At 43.0% G+C, this 20,914-nt stretch overlaps 1 protein-coding gene across 2 annotated transcripts in view; it reads left to right on the forward strand.

The window, feature by feature from the left end:
• SLC25A20 (solute carrier family 25 member 20) overlaps positions 1 to 20,487 on the forward strand; it is a 28,757-nt gene extending 8,270 nt beyond the window's left edge. The window contains exons 3-9 of one of the 2 annotated variants that reach the window (XM_028124526.2): positions 1,208 to 1,335; positions 4,596 to 4,686; positions 16,975 to 17,092; positions 17,810 to 17,882; positions 18,252 to 18,361; positions 18,854 to 18,978; positions 19,639 to 20,487. In XM_028124526.2, coding sequence (XP_027980327.1) covers positions 1,208 to 1,335; positions 4,596 to 4,686; positions 16,975 to 17,092; positions 17,810 to 17,882; positions 18,252 to 18,361; positions 18,854 to 18,978; positions 19,639 to 19,701 — 708 coding nt within the window. In that variant the 3' untranslated portion in view covers positions 19,702 to 20,487. The other variant, XM_028124527.2, reaches the window with a different exon arrangement.
• Positions 20,488 to 20,914: the final 427 nt, after the last annotated feature.

The raw sequence follows: 20,914 nt of genomic DNA on the forward strand, positions 1-20,914 counted from the left end.
TTTAAGTCTTACATTCCTTTATCCCTTCTTTCTGCCCTGCCCATATAATTTTTATCATATTTTGTGGTTTAATCCAATTCACTGTTTTCATGATTACAACTTCATATATGTTTTTTCCTCTTAACTAACTAATGTACTGTGAGGTACATTTTATTTCTTGTGTGACTGTTTTACTTGAGGTTGGGTTAGTAATTGTGTCAGTTTCTTTTGCTTATGTTTCTTTGAATTGCTGTCTCTGTTACCCTGTATCTGAAAAGCTCTGTGGCGTACCTTTCTGTTTGGTTTTCCACACTGCCTAAACAGTTAAATCTGTTGTTCCACTGTGAGAGTCGTTCTGCTTTGTTTTTCTCGGAAACATCCCTTCTGGAGTCCTCCATCTTCATACTCCCATGTGGACTGGCTTCTTTCTAGACTGACCGTGCTCAACGCCATCTTGGAAACCCCATTCACCTCTCTTGCGCTGAACCCTTGGTCTCCTGGGTCCCAAATCTTCCTCTTCCCTGGTTTGCTAATCTTGTTTGGTTGGGATATCTATCTATTTGTCTATTTATTTGCTACTACAAAGTTGATTTTATCACCAAACTGTATGAGTGAAAATTGATGTGCGGTCTTAATATTGTTTCTAACAATAAAACCCCCACGTCTTGATACTTGGAAAATACAAAAACTTCTTAGTTACCTGTCATCTCACTCCAAGGAAGTCAGATCACATTGTACATCTTGTTTTTTAGCCTGCTTTTTTAGTGGCCTCTAAGTAGACCTAGTAGTCTCTTCTCATGTTACAATGCGATTTAATAGCTGTGATAGTCCATTTATGGAATTCCCATTGTTTGTCTTGGTAGTGTCCTATTTGGGAGTTTTTTGGTTTATTCCAAAATTTTAGGAGCTTATAATTGCCTGATGTCATTCTCTTTTTACATCTCTGAGTATTTTCTTAGAATAAATTTCTCGACAGAGAATTTCCTGATGAAAGAGTATGCTGCATATTGCCAGATTGTCTTCCAGAATGAAAGCTGTTTCCAGTTTCCTCAGTGGTGTATAAGAGGACAACTATTTCTGGGGTTTTCTTCCTATTTAAAGCTCTCTTTGCTTGGAGAAGAGGTAAAGGAAGAAAGCCACAGGTTAGGGGACACACTACTTCCCCATTTCAGTGGAGTGAAGGGTAGTTGTGTCTATAAACAGCTTCTGCTTCTATGATTCCTTGCAGGGCATCACGGGGCTATATCGGGGCATGGCTGCCCCCATCATTGGGGTCACCCCCATGTTCGCCGTGTGCTTCTTTGGGTTTGGTTTGGGGAAGAAACTACAACAGAAATGCCCAGAGGATGTGCTTAGGTAAGTACTTACAAGTCTGGAGCACTTGAAGCTGTTCTGCCCGGTGATGTGACATGGGTTAAGGGAAAAAATCTGAGCAGATAGGGAGTGGCTGTCCTCCTGGGCCCCTAACACTGGCTCCTGGTTGCTCCACACGAGGGAGGTACTTGAGTTTCTTTTGCCCTGTGAACCAAAGGGAAAAAGAAAACAACCTAAAGCCCTCCCCTCTCCTCCCTATCAGGCTGTCATAATTTCTTCTGTGAAGTAGTATCTTACTAGGGGTATTAGTAATATCAACCCCACAGCATTGGGAGGTCTGAATGCTACAGTGTGTATAAAATACCATGAACAGTTCCTGGTGCTGCAGTAAAGACAGCGGCAACCTTGTTTTCCATCACCTGGTTGGGAAAAGGGAAGGTCTCAACTTTTGTTTTACATCATTTTTATCATATGATTATAATTATTTCAGATACTGGTTTCTCTGTTAAGTGCAATAAATGAGTGTATTTTCTTTTCATAAACTTTAAGAAGTTGGATTTGGGTATGAAGAGGCACATGAGTCAGGATTACAGCTCAGAATTTACAAAGTAGTTAATAAAAACAGGTCAACTTTTTAAAAATTAAACATTTTTAAACTTTTTTAAAAAAGATTTTGTTTATTTATTTGAGGGAGAGAGTGAGAGAGAGAGACAGCACGAGAGGGGGGAGGTTCAGAGTGAGAAGCGGACTCCCTGCTGACCAGGCAGGCACTTTGGGATCATGACCTGAGCCGAAGGCAGATGTTTAACCAACTAAGCCACCCAGGCATTCTTTAACTTTTAATTGAAATATGGTTGACATATAATATTAGTTTCACGTGTCTAACATAGTAATTCAACAATTATATACATTACGAAGTGCTCCCGATGATAAGTGTAGTCACCACCTGTTACCATACAAAGTTGTTACAGTATTTTTGATTATATTATATTCCCTGTGATGTACTTTTCATCAGACCAGCTTCTTGGGATGCAGGGGAATTCTGAATGGAAACGTGGGATGGCAAGGTGACTCAGTCTGAGACTTGCAAGGTGACAACTCCTGGGAGGAGTTACAGATAGCACAGAACCGCCAGAGGCTTAGCCAGGCTTGAGATCCAGGAGCTCAAAGGAGGAAGCCCAGGGTGCTATGTGGTTGTTTTCTGTCACTACTGCAGGCCACAGCATGCTGAGTAAGGGTCTAGGACGTAGATACAGATGCTTGTAATATGGAACTATTTCTGGAGTCCTTGTGACCCTTGAATGTGCCCAGCTTCTATAAATAGCCACAGGTGGCCGCAAATGTGGACGTGTATAGGGTCCTTTTGAAGTTGTGTTTGACTCTTGGTAGTCCAAATATCTCATGAACACATGTCCCCTCTGAGCACCTGGTCTTCTAGCTCATGTGCCAGTTCCTAGCTGTACCAGGACCACGCACTAAAACATCCAGTGGGGTCATCGTTAGTACTTTGGCCTGTGGCTTGTATTCCCTGTACAATCACATCAGTGTACAGAGAAACAGCCTTCCTGCTTGCACAAAGGTCGAGACACTCGGGACCCCACCCCTGTAATCTTGCCACGTTCTAAATTCTGAACATCAGCCCTGCCATATTCCCCTCCCTGCAGTGGTATTTAGGGATAGTGTGGAAATGAGTGCTACCAGGACCATGGAGTGGATGCCCAAGACATCCAGACTCACAGATGCCAACCTGGGGTAGGGGTGGGAGGTGGCAGAACGGGCCAGGCAGTCATAGAGTGTCTACAGAGTACCCTGTGCACACACACAGACCACATTCAGAGGAAAGTCCTTACTCCCAGGAGATGAGGGTGTGCCTAACCTGGGGTATGGGCATCCTGCAAAGAACAGTTGGTCTCATGAGGGGAAATTCAGTTGCAGAGAGGGCTCCTCTTCGGATAGTAGTGTGAACTGAGCCTGTGAAGGAGGCCATGCACGAAAGCAACTCTCTTGACTGTTAGACAGTCAACCTGTGTGGTAGACTTATCTGCCTGAGGCATATGTGTGGGCCCTGCCTGGGGTGAGAATATGGAAAAAACAGGGCTGTTGAAACATGCCCTGCCTGGAGAGAAGAACCTACGGTAGATGTCTTCATACCCCTGTTTGACATCTGCTCTCCAGATCTTGGGCTCCTTGTTGTGTGGGACCTGCCTGAAGGTCAGCTCGCAGAGGCTTGGGGTTGGAGGGGCCTGAGGCTCTGGAGAGTAACTGAAGATTTTTAGCAACATTTTTTAAATTGTGGGGGCTCTGTTGAAATACTAATTATGGCTTTGTGCTCCATTGCCTGCTGGCCACCCTGGTATTACTAATCCCAGAAAGAAAAGGAGATGCTAGGGGTAGCACAGGCAGCTGTGTGGTATAGATGCCTGGAGTCTCAGACTCCTCCGAATACTTGGTGTGCTTCATTCTTTGAGGGCCAGGGTGAGGATCTGTATCTCTGGCCACTGGGGGACCATTCCATGCACAGGGGGGCCACAGAACCCATCATGCCTGTCTGGGTACCATCCCTGTCTGGGCCTTTCTCAGCATCTTAGTCCTTGCAACTGTCCTGGCTGCCCCTCAGCCCACGGAGGTGGCCACAGCTGTCCCCACCAGCCATGATGCTGTCCTGCTTGTGTCTTGGCTTAAAATGTTCTCAGGACCTTGGTGGTCCAGAGGAAGTGATATTGGAGGAGAACTGGGGTCAACTGAGACCCAGATCTTGAGTTAGAGGCTTTTTTCCACAACCCTGAATTTTACAAATGGGGAATCAAGGCTAAGTGAAGCCTAAAAACTTGTCCATAGTCATTGTGCATGGCAGGCCCAGGGGAGGGAACCGTGTCTCACTATAAAGCTTCTCCCATGGGTGAGGCCATCTGAATGTGCAAGTAGCCTTCTTGACCGAGCTCATATTGCTCTTGGCACTGAGGATATACCTAGAACTTGGCTTTTGTGCAAAACATGACTTATTTGTGCTGGGCTTCTGCCTAGTCCAAGTGCTTATTTTTTTCTTTTTAATTTAAATTCAAGTTAGTTAACATAGAGTATAGTATTGGTTTAAAGCAATAGAATTTAGTAATTCATTACTTACATATAATACCCAGTGCTCATCCCAACAAGTGCCTTCCTTAATGCCCATCACCCACTTAGAGCGTCCCCCAACCCTCAGTGCTTATTTTTTCTTACAAAGTCATCTTCTTTGCTGGGATCGCCTCTGTCCTGGGTGGTTAGTCACAGGTGCTTGCCTCTGGTTTTTGTTTTCAATACAGTTACCCCCAAATATTTGCAGCTGGGATGTTATCTGGTGTATTCACCACAGGAATTATGACCCCTGGAGAACGGATCAAGTGCTTGTTACAGGTAAGGGTGGGATCTGGGGTAGGGGAATGTGATCTGGGGGGAGGCGGCTAGCTTTTTCCATGCAGTATGCAGTTTTGTGTGGATGTTTATGTCCTTTCACCCTTCATAAAGGCTTCAGGTCAGGTGTGCAAAATAGTTTCAAGGTTTTCAGGAACATGGAAGCAGTCGTAGTAGAACCAGGACAGTATAACAAACCAACCAAAATGTCACACCTGTGACGTGTCATTCCAGACTTATCCACTCTTATTAACAGCTACTTGAGGAACTCTGAAAGGTGAGTCATGTCTCTTCAGAGGTGGAAGGGAGGCTGCTTCTGCCCATTGTATCTTATGTCTACCAGTTGCCCAAAGGCTCAGTGCCCTTGGAGTGCCTGGCTCTTTCACAGGCCAAGGGTGTGAACCGGCTGCCTGCGTTACCATACAGGGTATGGTTTTTTTTTTTTTTTTTAAGATTTTATTTATTTATTTGACACAGAGAGAGAGGTAGAGAGCACAAGCAGGGGGAGCGGCAGGCAGGCAGAGGGAGAGGGAGAAGCAGGCTCTCCGCTGAGCAAGGAGCCTGATGCGGGGCTCGATCCCAGGACCCTGGGATTATGACCTGAGCCGAAGGTAGTCGCTTAACTGACTGAGCCACCCAGGCACCCCGGGGCTCCTTTTAAAACAAAAAAAAGTTACTGCTTTTTTCTTCTAATGGCTAAATGATTTAACACACCATTCTTGCTAGAAAATTTTGATAATGCAAAAAAGCACAGAAAAAAATGTATTTCTCACCCATGATACCATCTCACTGAGGTAACCACTGTTACGCGTCCTTTTTGAATTCTAATCTTTTTGGTAAATTAAGAAATATTAACTTTTGAAATAAAATTGGGGTCATGTAATGCATTAGTTTTATTTTATTTTATTTTTATATTTATATTATATATTTTATACATTGTATATGAATATAATATATATATTATATATTATATATGTTATGTATAATATATATTATATATATTATATTTTATATTTATTTTATTTTTTAAAAAATTTTATTTATTTGACAGAGAGAGCACAAGCAGAGGGAGAAGAGCAGGCTCCCTGCTGAGCAAGGAGCCCGATGTAGGACTCTGTCCCAGGACCCTGGGATCATGACCCAGGCCAAAGGCAGCCGCTTAACCAACTGAGCCACCCAGGCGTCCCTGCATTTGTTTTATAACCCACTTTTTTCATTTGATGTATCCTAATTTTTTGTGTGGTTATTTTTCTCAAGCATCATGTTCTGCATATTATTTCATTACATAGCTGTCATTTACCCAATAATCCCTTATCTGGGGGCATGACAAATTATATATGATAGTGAAGATCTTTATAAATAAGTTTTTGTGTGTGTACCTGATTATTTTCTTAGAGTAAATATCCAGACTTGAAATTATTATGTTTAAAGGTGTATACTTTTTTTTTCTTAAAGATATTATTTATTTGTCAGAGTGAAAGAGACAGAGAGCACAAGCAGGGAGAGCGACAGAGGCAGAGGGAGAAGCAGGCTTCCCACTGAGCAGGGAGCCTGATGCGGGACTCGATCCCAGGACCCTGGGATCATGACCTGAGCCGAAGGCAGATGCTTAACCGACTGAGCCACCCAGGCGTCTCAAAGGTGTATACTTTTTAAAAAAAGATTTATTTAGTTATTTTAGGGAGAGAGAACGAGTGGGAGGGACAGAGGGAGAGGGAGAGAGAATTCCAGGCAGACTCCATGTTGAGCATGGAGCCTGACATGGGGCTCAATCTCATGACTCCCGAGATCACAACCTGAGCCAAAACCAAGAGTTGGATGCTTAACTACCTGTGCCACCCAGGTGCCCCTAAAGGTGTGTACTTTAAAGAAAAAAGTGCATGTGTGTTTTAAAGATTTTAGCTATTTATTTGTCAGAGAGAGAGAGAGCCAAGCAGGGGGAACAGCAGAGGGAGAGGGAGAAGCAGGCTCCCCACTGAGCAGGGAGCCCAATGCGGCCCTCGATCCCAGGACCCTGGGATCATGACCAGAGCTGAAGGCAGACGTTTAATTACTGAGCCACCCAGGTGTCCCTAAAAAAAAAATTTTTAATACCTATTACCGAATGATCTGCCTATAAAGGCCTGTCACTTTCTATTCCGGTCAGTAATAGAAGAGCAACCACTTACCAGCAAACTCTGCAGCATCTAATTTACAATCTCTGCCAGTCTGATTGTTGCATTGTTTTAAATTTTCAGGCTTTTAAGTGGTGGTGAGGTTAATTATTTTGATGAATATTCGTTGTTTGTATTTTTCCTTTGTGAAGTGCCTGTTTGTGTTCTTTGCTCATTTGTTTTTTGACTTACAAAAGCTTTGGACATATTAGGGTTGTTAATTACTTATCATTATGTGGCAAGTCTGTTTCATGGTTTGAATTTGTCATTTAATTTTGTGTATTTTTTGAGCTTTTAACAGTGCAAGCTTTATTCCAATTTTGTGTATTTTTTAAATTAAACTTTTTATTTTGAGATAATTATAGATCTATGGGCAGTTGTAAAAAATAATACAAAGGAAAAAAATCATAATAATACAGAGAAATCACATGTACCCTTTACCCAATTTTCCCACAAAGGTAACATCTGGTAAAACCATGGTACAATATTACAACCAAAATATTGATATTGATACAGTAAAGATACAGAACATTTCCATCATGCCATGGCCACATCCACTTCTCTTCTCTCACTCCAGTTCTTAACTACCCCAGCTATGACCAGTCTGTACGCCATTTCTCTAATTTTATAATTTCAAGAATGTTATATAAATAGAATTACACTACAATAAACTTACCAAGTAAGGTTTCTTGGTTTGGCTTTTTTAACTCAACATAATTTTCTGGAGATTTGTTAGATTCTTGCGTCTATGAATTGTTCATTCCTCTTTTTTTTTTTTTTTAAAGATTTTATTTATTCATGAGAGACAGAGGCGGGGGGAGAGAGAGAGAGAAGCAGAGGGAGAAGCAGGCTCCCAAGGAGCAGGGAGCCCGATGCGGGACTCGATCCCAGGACCCTGGGATCATGACCTGAGCCGAAGGCAGACGCTTAACCATCTGAGCCACCCAGGCGCCCAGGAATAAAGATGGTATAAACATTCGTGTTCAGAAGTTTTTCTAAGAAAATAAGTTTTCGTTTCTCTGGGATAAATGCCCGAGTACAAATTGTTGAGTCATATGGTAGTTGCATGTTTAGTTTTTAAAGAAACTGCCAAACTGTTTCTTAGAGTAGCTATGCCATCTTATATTCCTGCCAGCAATGTATGAGTGGTCCAGTTTCTCTGCATCCTCAACAACATTTGGTGCTGTCACTATTTTTAATTTTAGGCATCCTGATAGTTGTGTAGTGATATCTCATTTTAATTTGTATTTCTCTAATAGCTGAAGATGTTGGACATCTTTTCAATGCTTATTTGTTATCTGTGTATCCTCTTTGGTGAAATATCTGTTTATGTTTTTGCCCATTTTCTAACTGGATTTTTTTTTATTGTTGTGTTTTGAGAGAGTCCTTTATTTTAGGTACTAGTGGTTTGACATATACATGGTTTGCAAATATTTTCTCCCAGTTTATAGTTTGTCTTTTCATCCTCTTAAAGAGTCTCTTTTTTTTAAAGATTTTATTCATTTGTTTTATTTGAGAGAGAGAGAGCGTGTGCTTGAGCAAGGGGATGGGCAGAGGGAGAGGGAGAGAGAATCCCAAGCAGACTCTGCACTGAGTGTGGAGCCCCACGCAGGGCTGTATCCTAAGATCCTGAGATCATGACCTGAGCTGAAGTCAGATGCTTAACCGGCTGAGCCACCCAGGTACCCCCAAATTAAAATTGTTTGCTCAAAAGACTCTGTTAAGGGGCACCTGGGTGGCTCAGCCGGTTAAGTGCCCAACTCTTGGTTTCTGCTCAGGTGGTGATACCGGGGTGGTGACATCAAGCCCTGCGCAGCCCTGCCCATTGGACTCTGTGCTCAGCACAGACTCTGCTTGAGATTCTCTTCCTCTCCCTCTCCCCTTCCCCCTCCCCCACTCAAGCTCTTTCTCTCCCTCAAATAAATAAATCTTTTAAAAAATCAGTTGGGCATATTTGTGTGGATCTACTTTTTTCTTTCATTGATCTCTGTGTTTATCCCTCCACTAATACTACAGTCTTGATTAATATAGGCATATACTAAGTGCTGAAATTGAGTAGACTGATCCCTCTGGCTTTATTCTTTAAAACAAACAAACAGACAAAAAAAGAAACTTGTTCTAGCTATTCTAATTCCTTTGTATTTCCATATAAACTTTAGGATAATTTAGAAAATTAAGGGGCACCTGGGTGGGTCAGTCTATTAAGCATCTGCCTTCAGCTTGGGTCATGGTCCCAGGGTCCTGGGATTGAGCTCGGCATGGGGCTCCCTCCTCAGCGGGGAGTCTGCTTCTCCCTCTGCCTCTCCCCCCTGGCTTGTGCTATCTCTCTCACTCACTCTCTCTCTCTCTCTCAAATAAATAAATAAAATCTTAAAAAAGAGAAAATTGAGAAAAATCTTGCTAAGATTTATGTTAAATCTGTAGGTCATTGTGGATGGAATTGACACTTATTATTTTGAGTCTTCCAATCCATGGACATAGTATATCTCTCCATTTATTTAGAACTTTAAATTACTTTCATCAGCACTTTCAGCATATAAGTCCTGTACGTGTTTTCTTATATTAGTCCCTAAGTCTTTTTTCTTTTTTGACTTTGAAAAATTGCATTGTGAATGGTACTGTAATTTTAATTTTGTTATCTACATGTTCATAGCTAGTTTATAGAAATACAGTTGATTTTTGTATGTTAATCTTATGTCCTGTGACCTTCCTGAATCCCTTGTTAGTTCTAGGATTTTTTTTTTTAAATAAAATCAATGAGATTTCCTATGTAGAGAGTCATGTCATTTGCAAATAGGGACAGTCTTATTTCCTCATTTCTCATCTGTTTAACCTTTATTTCCTTCTTTCACTGGCTAGAACTGCTAGTACTATGTTGAGTAAGAATGACAAGAATGGACATTTTTGCCTTGTTCCCAGTCTTAGTATTCACTATTCATTATTAAATATGTTAGATATACTTTTTTTTTAAAGATTTTATTTATTTATTTGAGAGAGAGAGAATGAGAGAGAGAGCACATGAGAGGGGGGAGGGTTAGAGGGAGAAGCAGACTCCCTGCCGAGCAGGGAGCCCGATGCGGGACTTGATCCAGGGACTCCAGGATCATGACCTGAGCCGGAGGCAGTTGCTTAACCAACTGAGCCACCCAGGCGCCCTAGATGTACTTTTTTTTGTAGATGTTATTTATCAAGTTGAGGAAGTTACCTTCTTTTACTCTTTTTTTCTGAGAATTTTATCATGAATGGATATTAACTTTTGTCAGATACTTTTCTTTTTTGTTTTTTAAGATTTTATTTATTTATTTGAGAGAAAGAATGAGAGAGAGAGAGCACATGAGAGGGGGGAGGGTCAGAGGGAGAAGCAGACTCCCTGCCGAGCAGGGAACCCTATGCGGGACTCGATCCCGGGACTCCAGGATCATGACCTGAGTCAAAGGCAGTCGCTTAACCAACTGAGCCACCCAGGCACCCTGTCAGATACTTTTCTGCATCGATTGATGTGATTATGTGATTTTTCTTCTTTAACCTGTTGATCTGGTGGATTACATCAGCGGATTTTCAAATATTGAATCAGCTTTGCTTTGCTGGAATAAACTCACCAACCTGGACATGTTATATAATTCCTTTTATATATTGCTGAATTCTATTTGCTTACGTTTAGTTAAAGATTTTTATATCTATAGTCATGAAAGATATTAATCTGTCATTTTTTCTGTATTATCTGGTTTTGGTATCAGGATAATACTAGTTTCATAAAATGAATTAGGAAGTGTTCCCTCTTCTGTTTTCTGAGAGAGATTGTGTAGAATTGGTGTTAATTCTTTAAACATTTGATAGAATTTTATAATGAAACTAGGCTTAGGGATTTTGGGAGGAGTTTTAAAATTATGAATCCAATTTTCTTAATAGTTACGGGGCTGGGGATGGGTTAGCCTGGTGATGGGTATTGAGGAGGGCACGTTCTGCATGGAGCACTGGGTGTTATGAACAAACAATGAATCATGGAACACTGCACCAAAAACTAATGATGTAATATATGGTGATTAACATAACAATAAAAAATTTAAAAAAAATAGTTACGGGGCTATTCAAATTACTTCTTGTTGGGCAAATTGTGGTAGTTTATGTTTTTGTTTTTTCATCTATGTTGTCAAATTTGTGTGTATAGAGGTATTTGTAGTATTCCCTTATTATCCTTTTGATGTCTACAGGGTCTGTGGTGATATCCTCTATTTTATTCCTGGTATAGCAATTTGTGACTTCTTTTTCTTTTTTGCCAGCCTCACTAGAGGTTTGTTAATGTTTTTGATCCTTTCAAGAAAGCAGCTCTTTGTTTTATTGATTTTTCTCAATTGTGTTTCTATTTTCAATTTCATTGGTTTCTGCTCATATCTTTATTATTTCCTTCCTTTTGCTTTTTAAGGTTTAGTTTGCTTTTCTTTTTGAAGAGTTTTTGAGGTGAGAGTTTAGATGGTTGGTTTGAGTCTTTTCCTCTTTTCTAATGTATGCAGTCAGTGCTAATGACTTTCCTCTCAGCAGTGCTAAATTGTATCTCACAAACTTTTATGTATATATATATTAAATTTATTTACTTAAGTAATCTCTATACCCAGCGTGGGTCTCAGACTCACAACCCCAAGATCAGCAGTTGCATGCTTTTATGACTGAGCTAGCCAGGCACCTCTAACTTATATATTAATTGCCAGTCAGTTCAGTGTGTTTTCTAATTTCTTTTGAGACTTCCTTTTTGAATTATTTAGAAGAGTGTTGTTTAATTTCCAAGTATTGGAGATTATTGATTTCTAGTTTAAGTCCATTGTGATCAGAGGACATACTCTGTATTATTTAAAATCTTTTAAAGTTCTTGAGGTTTGTTTTATGCCCGTGGTCTATCTTGGTCTGTGTTCCATGGGCACTTGAAAGGAAGGTGTATTCTTCTGTCATTTGGTGGAGTCTTATATAAATGTCGATTAGATCCTGTTGGTTGATGATATTGAGTTCTTCTCTATCTCTGCTGATTTTCAGTCTTTTTGTTCTACCAGTTCGTTGATAGAGGACGTTGAAATCTCCAAGTATAATTGTTGGTTTTTCTGTTTCTCCTTTCAGTTCTATCAGTTTTGTTGCACATAGTTTGTAGCTTTTTTTTTTTTTTTAAAGATTTTGTTTATTTGACAGAGAGAGACACAGCGAGAGAAGGAACACAAGCAGGGGGAATGGGAGAGAGAGAAGCAGGCTTCCCACAGAACAGGGAGCCTGATGCGGGGCTTGATCCCAGGACCCAGGGATCATGACCCGAGCCAAAGGCAGACACCTAACGGCTGAGCCACCCAGGTACCCGTTTGTAGCTTTTTTGTTTGTTACATACACATTTTGGATTACTATGTCTTCTTGGTAGATTGACCATTTTATCACTGTATAATGTCCCTCACATTATCATTATGCAACATCCCATAATTTTTCTTACTGTGTTCTTGCTTCCTTCCCTGATGTTTCAGGGTTCCTTCTTTCATTGTTTCTTTTCTGTGTAGAGAACTTCCTTTCACTACTTTTTGGGGGAAGCTATTCTTTCAGGGTAGGTCTCCCTTTGGCGACAAATTCTTAGTTTTTCTTCATCTAAGAATGCTTGATTTCCTCTTTATTTCTGAAGTATATTTTTGCTAGACATAGGATTCTGGGTTGACAATTCTTTTCTTTCATTACCTGGAAGATACTGTGCCATTTCTTTCTATCATCCCTAGTTTCTGCTGTCATTCTGATTGTTTAAGTAAGGTGTGATTTTCCTCTGGCTGCTCTTAAGATTTTTTCCTTTTTTTAGAGGGAGGAGGGGCAGAGGGAGAGAGAGAATCCTTTTTTTTTTTAAGATTTTATTTATTTATTTGACACAGAGAGAGAGCACAAGCAGGAGGAGAGGGAGAAGCAGGGCTCCCAGGGAGCCTGATGTGGGGCTCGATCCCAGGACCCTGGAATCATTACCTGTGCCAAGGCAGACACTTAACCAACTGAGCCACCCAGGTGCCCTGGAGAGAGAGAATCTTAAGTGGGGCTTAATGCGGGGCTCTATCTCACAACCCTGAGATGACCTGAGCCAAAATAAAAAATCAGATGCTTAACTGACTGAGCTACCTAGGCACCCCAAGAATTTTTTCTTTTTTTTTTTTTTAAAGATTTTATTTATTTATTTGAGAGAGAATGAGAGATAGAGAGCACAAGAGGGAAGAGGGTCAGAGGGAGAAGCAGACTCCCTGCTGAGCAGGGAGCCCGATGCGGGACTCGATCCCGGGATTCCAGGATCATGACCCGAGCCGAAGGCAGTCGCTCAACCAACTGAGCCACCCAGGCGCCCCAAGAATTTTTTCTTTTTCTTTAGTTTTCAGAAGTTCATTTGTGATGTGTCATTGCATGGATTTATTTGGGTTTATTTTGTTTAGTATTTGCTCAGCTTCTCGAATCTATGTGTTTATGTTTTGCCACATTGGGAAAGTTTTGGGAAGCTTTTGGCGGTGATTTCTTCAAGTACCTTTTCAGCCCTGTCCTCTTTTCTCCTCTCCTTCTGGGACCCTGAGGCCACAAATACTAGATTTTTTGTTATAGTCACACAGGTCTTGAGGTTCTGTTCAATCTGTTTCAGTCTGTTTTCTTCCTGTTTTTCAGATTGGGTATTTTCCATTGTGTCTTCCAGTTGATTTTTTTTCCTCTCTTGCCTTTGTTCTGCTCTTTTTTTTTTTTAAGATTTTACTTATTTCAGAGAAATAGAGGGAGAGAATGAGTGGGGGGGGCGGGGGGAGGGAGGGGCAGAGGGAGAGGGAGAAGCAGGCTCCCTGCTTAGCAGGGAGCCCGATGCAGGGCTTGATCCCAGGACTGTGGGACCATGACCCAAGCAGAAGGCATATGCTTAACCGACTGAACCACCCAGGCACCCCTCTGTTCTGCTCTTGAGTGGGCCATCCATTGAGCTTTTTATTTTGGTTATATTTTTCTTTTCTCCTTTCCTTTCCTTTTCCCAGTTGTATTTTTCAATTATATGGTTTCCATTTGGTTCTTCCTTACGTCTTCTATTTCTGTGCTAAGACCTTATTTCTTTGCTGTGGCTTTCTATATTTTCATCTGTTTCAAGAATATTTATAATTACCTATTGAAGGATTTTTACCATGGCTGCTTTAAAATCTTTGTCAGATAAACAAAAATACAAAGAAAACAAAACAAATCTTTGTCAGATAATAATAATGTCTCTGTTATCTTGGTGTTGTCATCTGTTGCCTGTCTTTTTCCTTTCTTTTTTTTAAATTTTTTTAAAGATTTTATTTATTTATTTGAGAGAGAGAGAGCACGAGAGGGGGGAGGGTCAGAGGGAGAAGCAGACTCCCCGCTGAGCAGGGAGCCCGATGTGGGACTCGATCCCGGGACTCCAGGATCATGACCTGAGCCGAAGGCAGTCGCTTAACCAACTGAGCCACCCAGGCGCCCTGTCTTTTTCCTTTCATTTTGAGATCTACCTGGTTTGGGGTATGATGAGCAATTTTTCAATCAAAACCTGGTTATTTGCATATTATGTTGAGACTGTGGATCTTATTTAAACTTTCTATTTTAGCTGGTTTTTTCTGACTTCCAGCAGGAAAGGGAAGGATGCTGCCTTGTTACTGCTAGGTGGAGATAGAAGTCTAGGTTCCCTACTTGGCCTCTGTTGGCACCTCAGGGTTGGGCACTTCTTTTTACAGCTGGGTGGGTGTGGGGGTTCCGGCGTCTCCACTGACCCCATAGGATAGGAGGGTGCTGGTTACCAGCTGTCAGGGATGAAAGTCCTAGTTTCCTACCTAGCCTTCTGTGACTCCACCCTGGCAGCATGTTGGGTGCCTTATTAAAGCCCTGCAAGGGTGGAAGTCTAAGCTCCCCACTTGGTGTTTGCTGGTGTGGATGGGCATGAGGCCCCAGTTTTGTTTTGTTTTTTTTTATGGTGTATGGCTGGAGTAGAGTGTTTATTGTCTAAAAATTTTTTATCTTTCTAAGCTCTCCCTTTCTTCGTCCTTTGTCTAGAGAACACAGGCTTTTGTTGGGGCTTCTTTTTGGTCTATGCTTTTTGGCGTTCCTGGATTGCCAGTTTCCTCAGCTCCAGGTCTGAGATATATCAGAAAGAAAATCCAAGGAACTCACCACCATGTCATTCCTCAAGTTCAAAGGCCCCTAGCCAGTCTCTCTTTTTCTCCAAACTTCCAGAGTCTTCTCATGTTTGCTTTAAAAATAATGTTTAGGGTTTTTGGCAGCTCTTTCTGCCCATGGGTCCTGTCCCCATGCTTTAATAAAACTACCTTTTTTGCACCAAAAATAAATAAATAATAAATTAATAAATTAATTCATTAATTAAAAATAACACCTAGGGTTTTTTGTTGCACGTTAGCAGGAAGAAGTTATATTTCTAACTCAGGCTTTTCCTGAACTCCAGACTAGTTCATCCAACATTTCCGTTTGGATGCTAATAGGCACCTCAGTGGCACCATGTGCAAAAATGAACTCCTGGTCTTCCCCAATAACTGCTCCACGTACAGCCTTCTGCAGCTTAGTTGGTGGCAACACCATCCTTCTAGTTGTTCAGCTCTAAAGCACAGGAGTCCTCCTAGATTCCCTTCTCTCTCACTGTACATATCCTATCTGTTGAACAGCTAAGCTTGCTTTCAACATATCCCAAGTCTGTCCCTTCTTCTCCCTCCATTTGCAGCCACATTGCTCCAGGTCACCTTCACCACGTAACAGTGAGAAGATTCTGATAATAACATGTCAATTCCATACCAGTCCTCTTTGGCCCCCCACATCACAGTGAGTCAGCTCCAGTGTCCTCTGGTCACATGGGTCTCCTTGCTATTCCTCAGACATACCAGGTTTACATGTGCCCAGGTCATTTGGGGAAGTTATATTTTAAAAAGCCATTATTACTTGATTGTCATTGTCTTAAATTTATTATTTTAGAAAAATTGTTGTCTTTCCAGTGAAAAACTTTCCTAACCAGCATGATGACTCTTTTTATTCATCTCTTTTTTTATGTCCCCTGGAGGTGCTTTAGAGCTTTATTTATGCAAATCCTATTACTGCTTGATGCACATATATTTTATTGCTTTCCCATTATTTTCCTTTTTTTAGACAATAAACAATTTTTAGACAATAAACACTGTACTCCAGCCATACACCATAAAAAAAAATTCTTTCCCATTATTTTCAATTTTTTTTTAAAGATTTTATTTATTTGACAGAGAGACAGTCAGAGAACACAAGCAGGGAGAGCAGGAGAGGGAGAAGCAGGCTTCCTGCGGAGCAGGGAGCCCAATGCGGGGCTCGATCCCAGGACCCTGGGATCATGACCTGAGCCGGAGGCAGACGCTTAGTGACTGAGCCACCCAGGCGCCCTATTTTCAAATTTTTATTGCTAGTATGTAAGAAAATTGTTGGACTTATATATTTATTTCATGCTTTTCGTTGGGACTGTTAAAGCTTAACTCTCCAGCTTTAATTAGTCTTTGGTTGATGCCGCTGTGTGTTATGATTCCTCTTGGCTCTGTGCTCGATGTGGATCTTGCATGGGGTTCTTTCTCTCAGATCTTTTCTGGGATTACCCCTGCCTGCCTTACTCAAGCTCTTGTCTCTTAGGCCCTGGGTCCCTGAGACTGGTATGGGGGCTTCTCCTTGCCCCTCCCCTGGCTCTGTACAGGACCTCTATCCTGGCACTTAGAGCTCTGAACAGCCATTTCCTGCTCACTTTTCCTTAACCGAGCTTCATGATCAGTGAAAGCTTGGAATGGATTTGGTGCTCCATGGATATTTGTTGAAGGAATGAGTGAATGACCTTCCAACTAGATTTACTGGGAATGCTTTTGTATTTGAGAGAGTTCCTCCACTTATTTTCCAACTCCTCTGTTGACTTTTTTCTTGTCAGTGTGTGCATACTTTGTGATATTTTCATTTAAGCTTATTTCCTAGTGATTTCCACCAATATTCTATGTTCCAAATAACTACAGTTTGACAGTGAAGTCTTTCATTAGTCTAATGCCTAAAGACCACTCCCACACTCACCTTGTCATCTTCTGTAACCTGCTGAGTCTGTTGTCTTTGATGTTGCTGCTACTGACTTGATGACTTTTTCCCTCCCTCTCAGATTCAGGCTTCTTCAGGAGAAACCAAGTACACTGGGGCCTTGGACTGTGCAAAGAAGCTATACCAGGAATCTGGGATCCGAGGCATCTACAAAGGGACAGTGCTCACCCTCATGCGAGGTAACCCTTTAGGTTCTCCACCTGAGGTCACCTTGTGGGGGGGGGGCACATCTGAGGTGGATTGGCCACTGAGGGTCTTACCTGGATCCCCAGATTAGCCTTGGCACTATACAAGCTACACTTCTGACAAGACTGGCATGGTATGTCCTGTTTTTTAGGCAGTCTCACCCCTGGCCAGCATGGATACCAATGAGGATGGGAGGACCTCTCTCCTTCTGGCAGGCTGGCCCTCAAGGATGCAAGTCACTGTAGTGGCAGTTACAGGGGAGTGGCAAGTAGATAGAAATCGTGGCTGGAGGGATGAGTGGAGGGGAAGAGTGACTAAGGACAGTGGGGCTCTCCCTGGTTTCGAGAGGCACATCCTGCTGGGGGGGCAGTAGGAGAGGCAGACATAGCCTCACCCCTGTCCTGACATGGCAGCTTGGAGGAAGGCCAGAGGCTAGCTGTAGTTGTAACTTGGGGTGGGCGTGTCCATGGGGACCACTCAGAGGGGACTTTGAAGGTGAGATGATGTCATGTGTGTTTGTGCTCACTCTTACCAGTGCTTGCCCCAAAGCAGCATCTAATTACTGCAAAGTGATTACTGCACATAGGAGGTGCTGCCGAGGAACTTCCCAGGAAACTTTGAAAGGGCCAGTCCAAGTGTGGCTCTTCTAAGTTCTAGAAAGCCATGAGGATTTTATATCATTTAATTCGCTTCTTTCTTGCCCCTAACAGATGTTCCAGCCAGTGGGATGTATTTCATGACATATGAGTGGCTGAAAAATATCTTCACGCCAGAGGGAAAGAGGTAAGGAGAATAGAGGAGCTCAGAGGCCACTTCGCTTGGTCATGGGTTGGTTGCCCTTTACTGTGAGCGGGTCTGAAGGTAGAGTGGGGCTTGCTTCTGGCTCCGTGTCCACTTTGCTCTCCTTGCTCCTGAAACCCAGCTAACACTGCTTACTCTGTACCTCGCCTGTTGGAGCAAGTATATGAAACAAGTTCATGAAACCCCCTCCAAGGAGTGGCAGCTGCCATGTCACCAGAACCCTGGCCTTGGCCCTCCTCCCTCTGGCCAGTTTCTCCCTCTCTCTAACTGCCCCATCTGCTGAGGGAGGGATGGTCTGAATGCCTCGCTCACAGCCTTTGTCTGACTGGGGCTGTGGTTGGTATTCTGCAGTGTCAGTGAGCTCAGTGTGCCTCGGATCCTGGTGGCTGGGGGCATCGCAGGGATCTTCAACTGGGCTGTGGCAATCCCCCCGGACGTGCTCAAGTCCCGCTTCCAGACTGGTTAGTGGAGGGTAGTGGGGTAGATGTGGGTGGAGTGGGTACCAGAACTGGCTGCCCCTGGGATGCAGAGCTCTTAGGGCCCTAGAGATAGTGTCCACAGCAGCACCCAGCATCTGTCTGACCAACATTTTCCCTTGCAGTCATTTGTGTTCTAGCAACCCTAGACTCATTCATTTCCTGTTGGCCAAAACACAAAATAAGTGAGATAAGCAGTCAAATCAACTCTGCTGCCTTCTCATGAGCAGAAGGACTATTAGATTCTTCATTCTTCCTCTCCACTCCCTCAGAATCAGTAATCCAGACATTGTGTCTGTTTGTCCCAAGGTGGTGAACTGTGTTGTCTGTGAACTGGTCCCAGATGACCTAGAGGGTGTCCTGTTCCTGATGCAGTGACCTTGCAGGAAGACTTGACTATAAAATTTTCTCCATGTGGGTCACCATAGGCAGGTCAGGAAGCTTCCTAAAGCCTTAACAGTTGGATTCCACCCGCAGCACCTCCTGGAAAATATCCTAATGGTTTCAGAGATGTACTGAGAGAGCTGATCCGGAATGAAGGAGTCACATCCTTGTATAAGGGGTTCAATGCGGTGATGATCCGAGCCTTTCCAGCCAATGCGGTAAGTGGAAGACAGGGACTATGCTTTCCCTTCAGGGCTTAGAGCAGGTTCCAAGCTCTAGGGGGCTGACTTTTGCTTGTTCCTAGGATTGGACTGGGGGCTCAGTTTTCCCCAAATCCCACCCTTGGCCAGAGCCTCCTTATTTGCTTCTTTTCCTGAAGCTTCAGGAGGGGATGTCTTTGGGATTCTTTGAGGGGAGGGGCTTTTTTTTCTTTTTTAAAGATTTTATTCATTCATTTGAGAGAGAGTGAGAAAGAGCACAAGCAGGGGGAGAGGCAGAGGGAGAGGGAGAAGCAGACTCCCTGCTGAGCTGGGAGCCCGACGTGGGGCTCGATCCCGGGATTTGGAGATCACAACCCGAGCCCAAGGCAGACGCTCCACCATCTGAGCCACCCAGGCACCCCATGAGAGGTGGGGCTTTGATCTCCTGACTAGGTCATCAGAAATGGGTAGTTGTGAGATGTGGATTTTCTTCCCCTCTCAGGAATACCAAAGCACAGCTTGATTCCCTGACCTGGGGTGGGAATGAAGTTGGGGAGAGGTTCTGATGAAGTTAGGGAAGGGTTCTGGTCCTGACAGCGTCAGCCAAGCATGGTGCTGGGGTCTCTGTGATAGTCACAACCCCTGCTAGCTTTTTTCTTCCTTCTAACCCCTTCTCAGGCCTGTTTCCTTGGCTTTGAAGTTGCCATGAAGTTCCTTAATTGGGCCACCCCCAACTTGTGAGGCTGAAGGCTGCTCAAGGCTTCTGGATGGTGGAGGCTATCACAGAGGAGGAGCGGTGGGCAGGACTAGGCAGTCCTGAAAGGCAAAGGGAGGGGAATGGTGGGATCAGAGCTCTGTACATGGACTTGTTGAGACCATTGCCTTAATGACATCTTCTACCTGGTATAACTTGGTGTGCCATTTTGAAACTTGCATTTACTCATATCAATTTAAGGGATCTCAAGAGGATTTGGAGGTGGAGTAAGTAGCTTCTAGACCAGAGATACCACCAATGGTCAGAGAGCTATCTACCGGTTGACTACAGGCCCTACTATACCCAAACTACTACTCGAGAAAGAGGGAATTTCAGCTTCTTACTGGAGACATGATGCATATTTTCAACCAACTGACCAAGAGCTGGTGTTTTCTTCGATCCCTACCCACCAGATTTCCAGGGTATCACTTAATCCTGGCCTGCACATGGGGATGTGGACTTCAGGTCCACATCTCTCTGTCCAGGTGGACTGAGCAAATGTGCCTAGGGGCAGATAGCCTGTTAACAGTCGGGTTGATTTTTCTTTTTAAATGCATGCAAGCAATCAAAACTAAAACTATAGTAGCCTAATTTCCCAGGAGTAGATGGAGAGCTTTCCCTCCTACACAGCAAGAAGGGTTTTGAATTAACAGTCCTAGCCTGCTGAGATAAGTGACAAAGCCTGGGGTGTAGGAAAGGCTCTTTTCACGCACTCTTTTCTCATGAGAGTGCCCTATTTTAACAGGAAACAATAAATATTGTTTCTAATTTTTGCATTGTGTGAAATTATTTTGATTCTGGGTCATTTCAGCAGGCAGCCTGTGGCCGTGGTGGAGGCTGTCAGGGATCTGGTATCCTTTTGTGGCTTCAGGCAGGGGCTTCAGCAGGAGAAAGAGGAGGAAGTTTTGGCTAGTCCAGACTTCCCTGACTGTTCTAGAAGCAACTGCCTGATGGGGAAGGGAAATGGGGTGGGGTGGAGGGGGGCTTGATTGCTAACTGTTCCCACAGTCCTCAGTATAAGCCTGCAGCCCTTCCCTTCATTCTTTCACCTCTCTGCCCTGAGCTAACAGAGATGATGGTTCTAAAAGCCAAAAGCAATCCTGACTTATCATATGAATTTGGGGGTCACTGTGATCTGATGTCACCAGCCAGGCTTTGCTAATTAGGCTATTGATGATGCCCAGGTACATCCAGAGGAGG

The sequence above is a fragment of the Eumetopias jubatus genome, unplaced genomic scaffold, assembly GCF_037043125.1.
Source record: "Eumetopias jubatus isolate StellerSeaLion01/CBP00866 unplaced genomic scaffold, mEumJub1_p1.0 scaffold_1, whole genome shotgun sequence".
Lineage (NCBI taxonomy): Eukaryota > Metazoa > Chordata > Mammalia > Carnivora > Otariidae > Eumetopias > Eumetopias jubatus.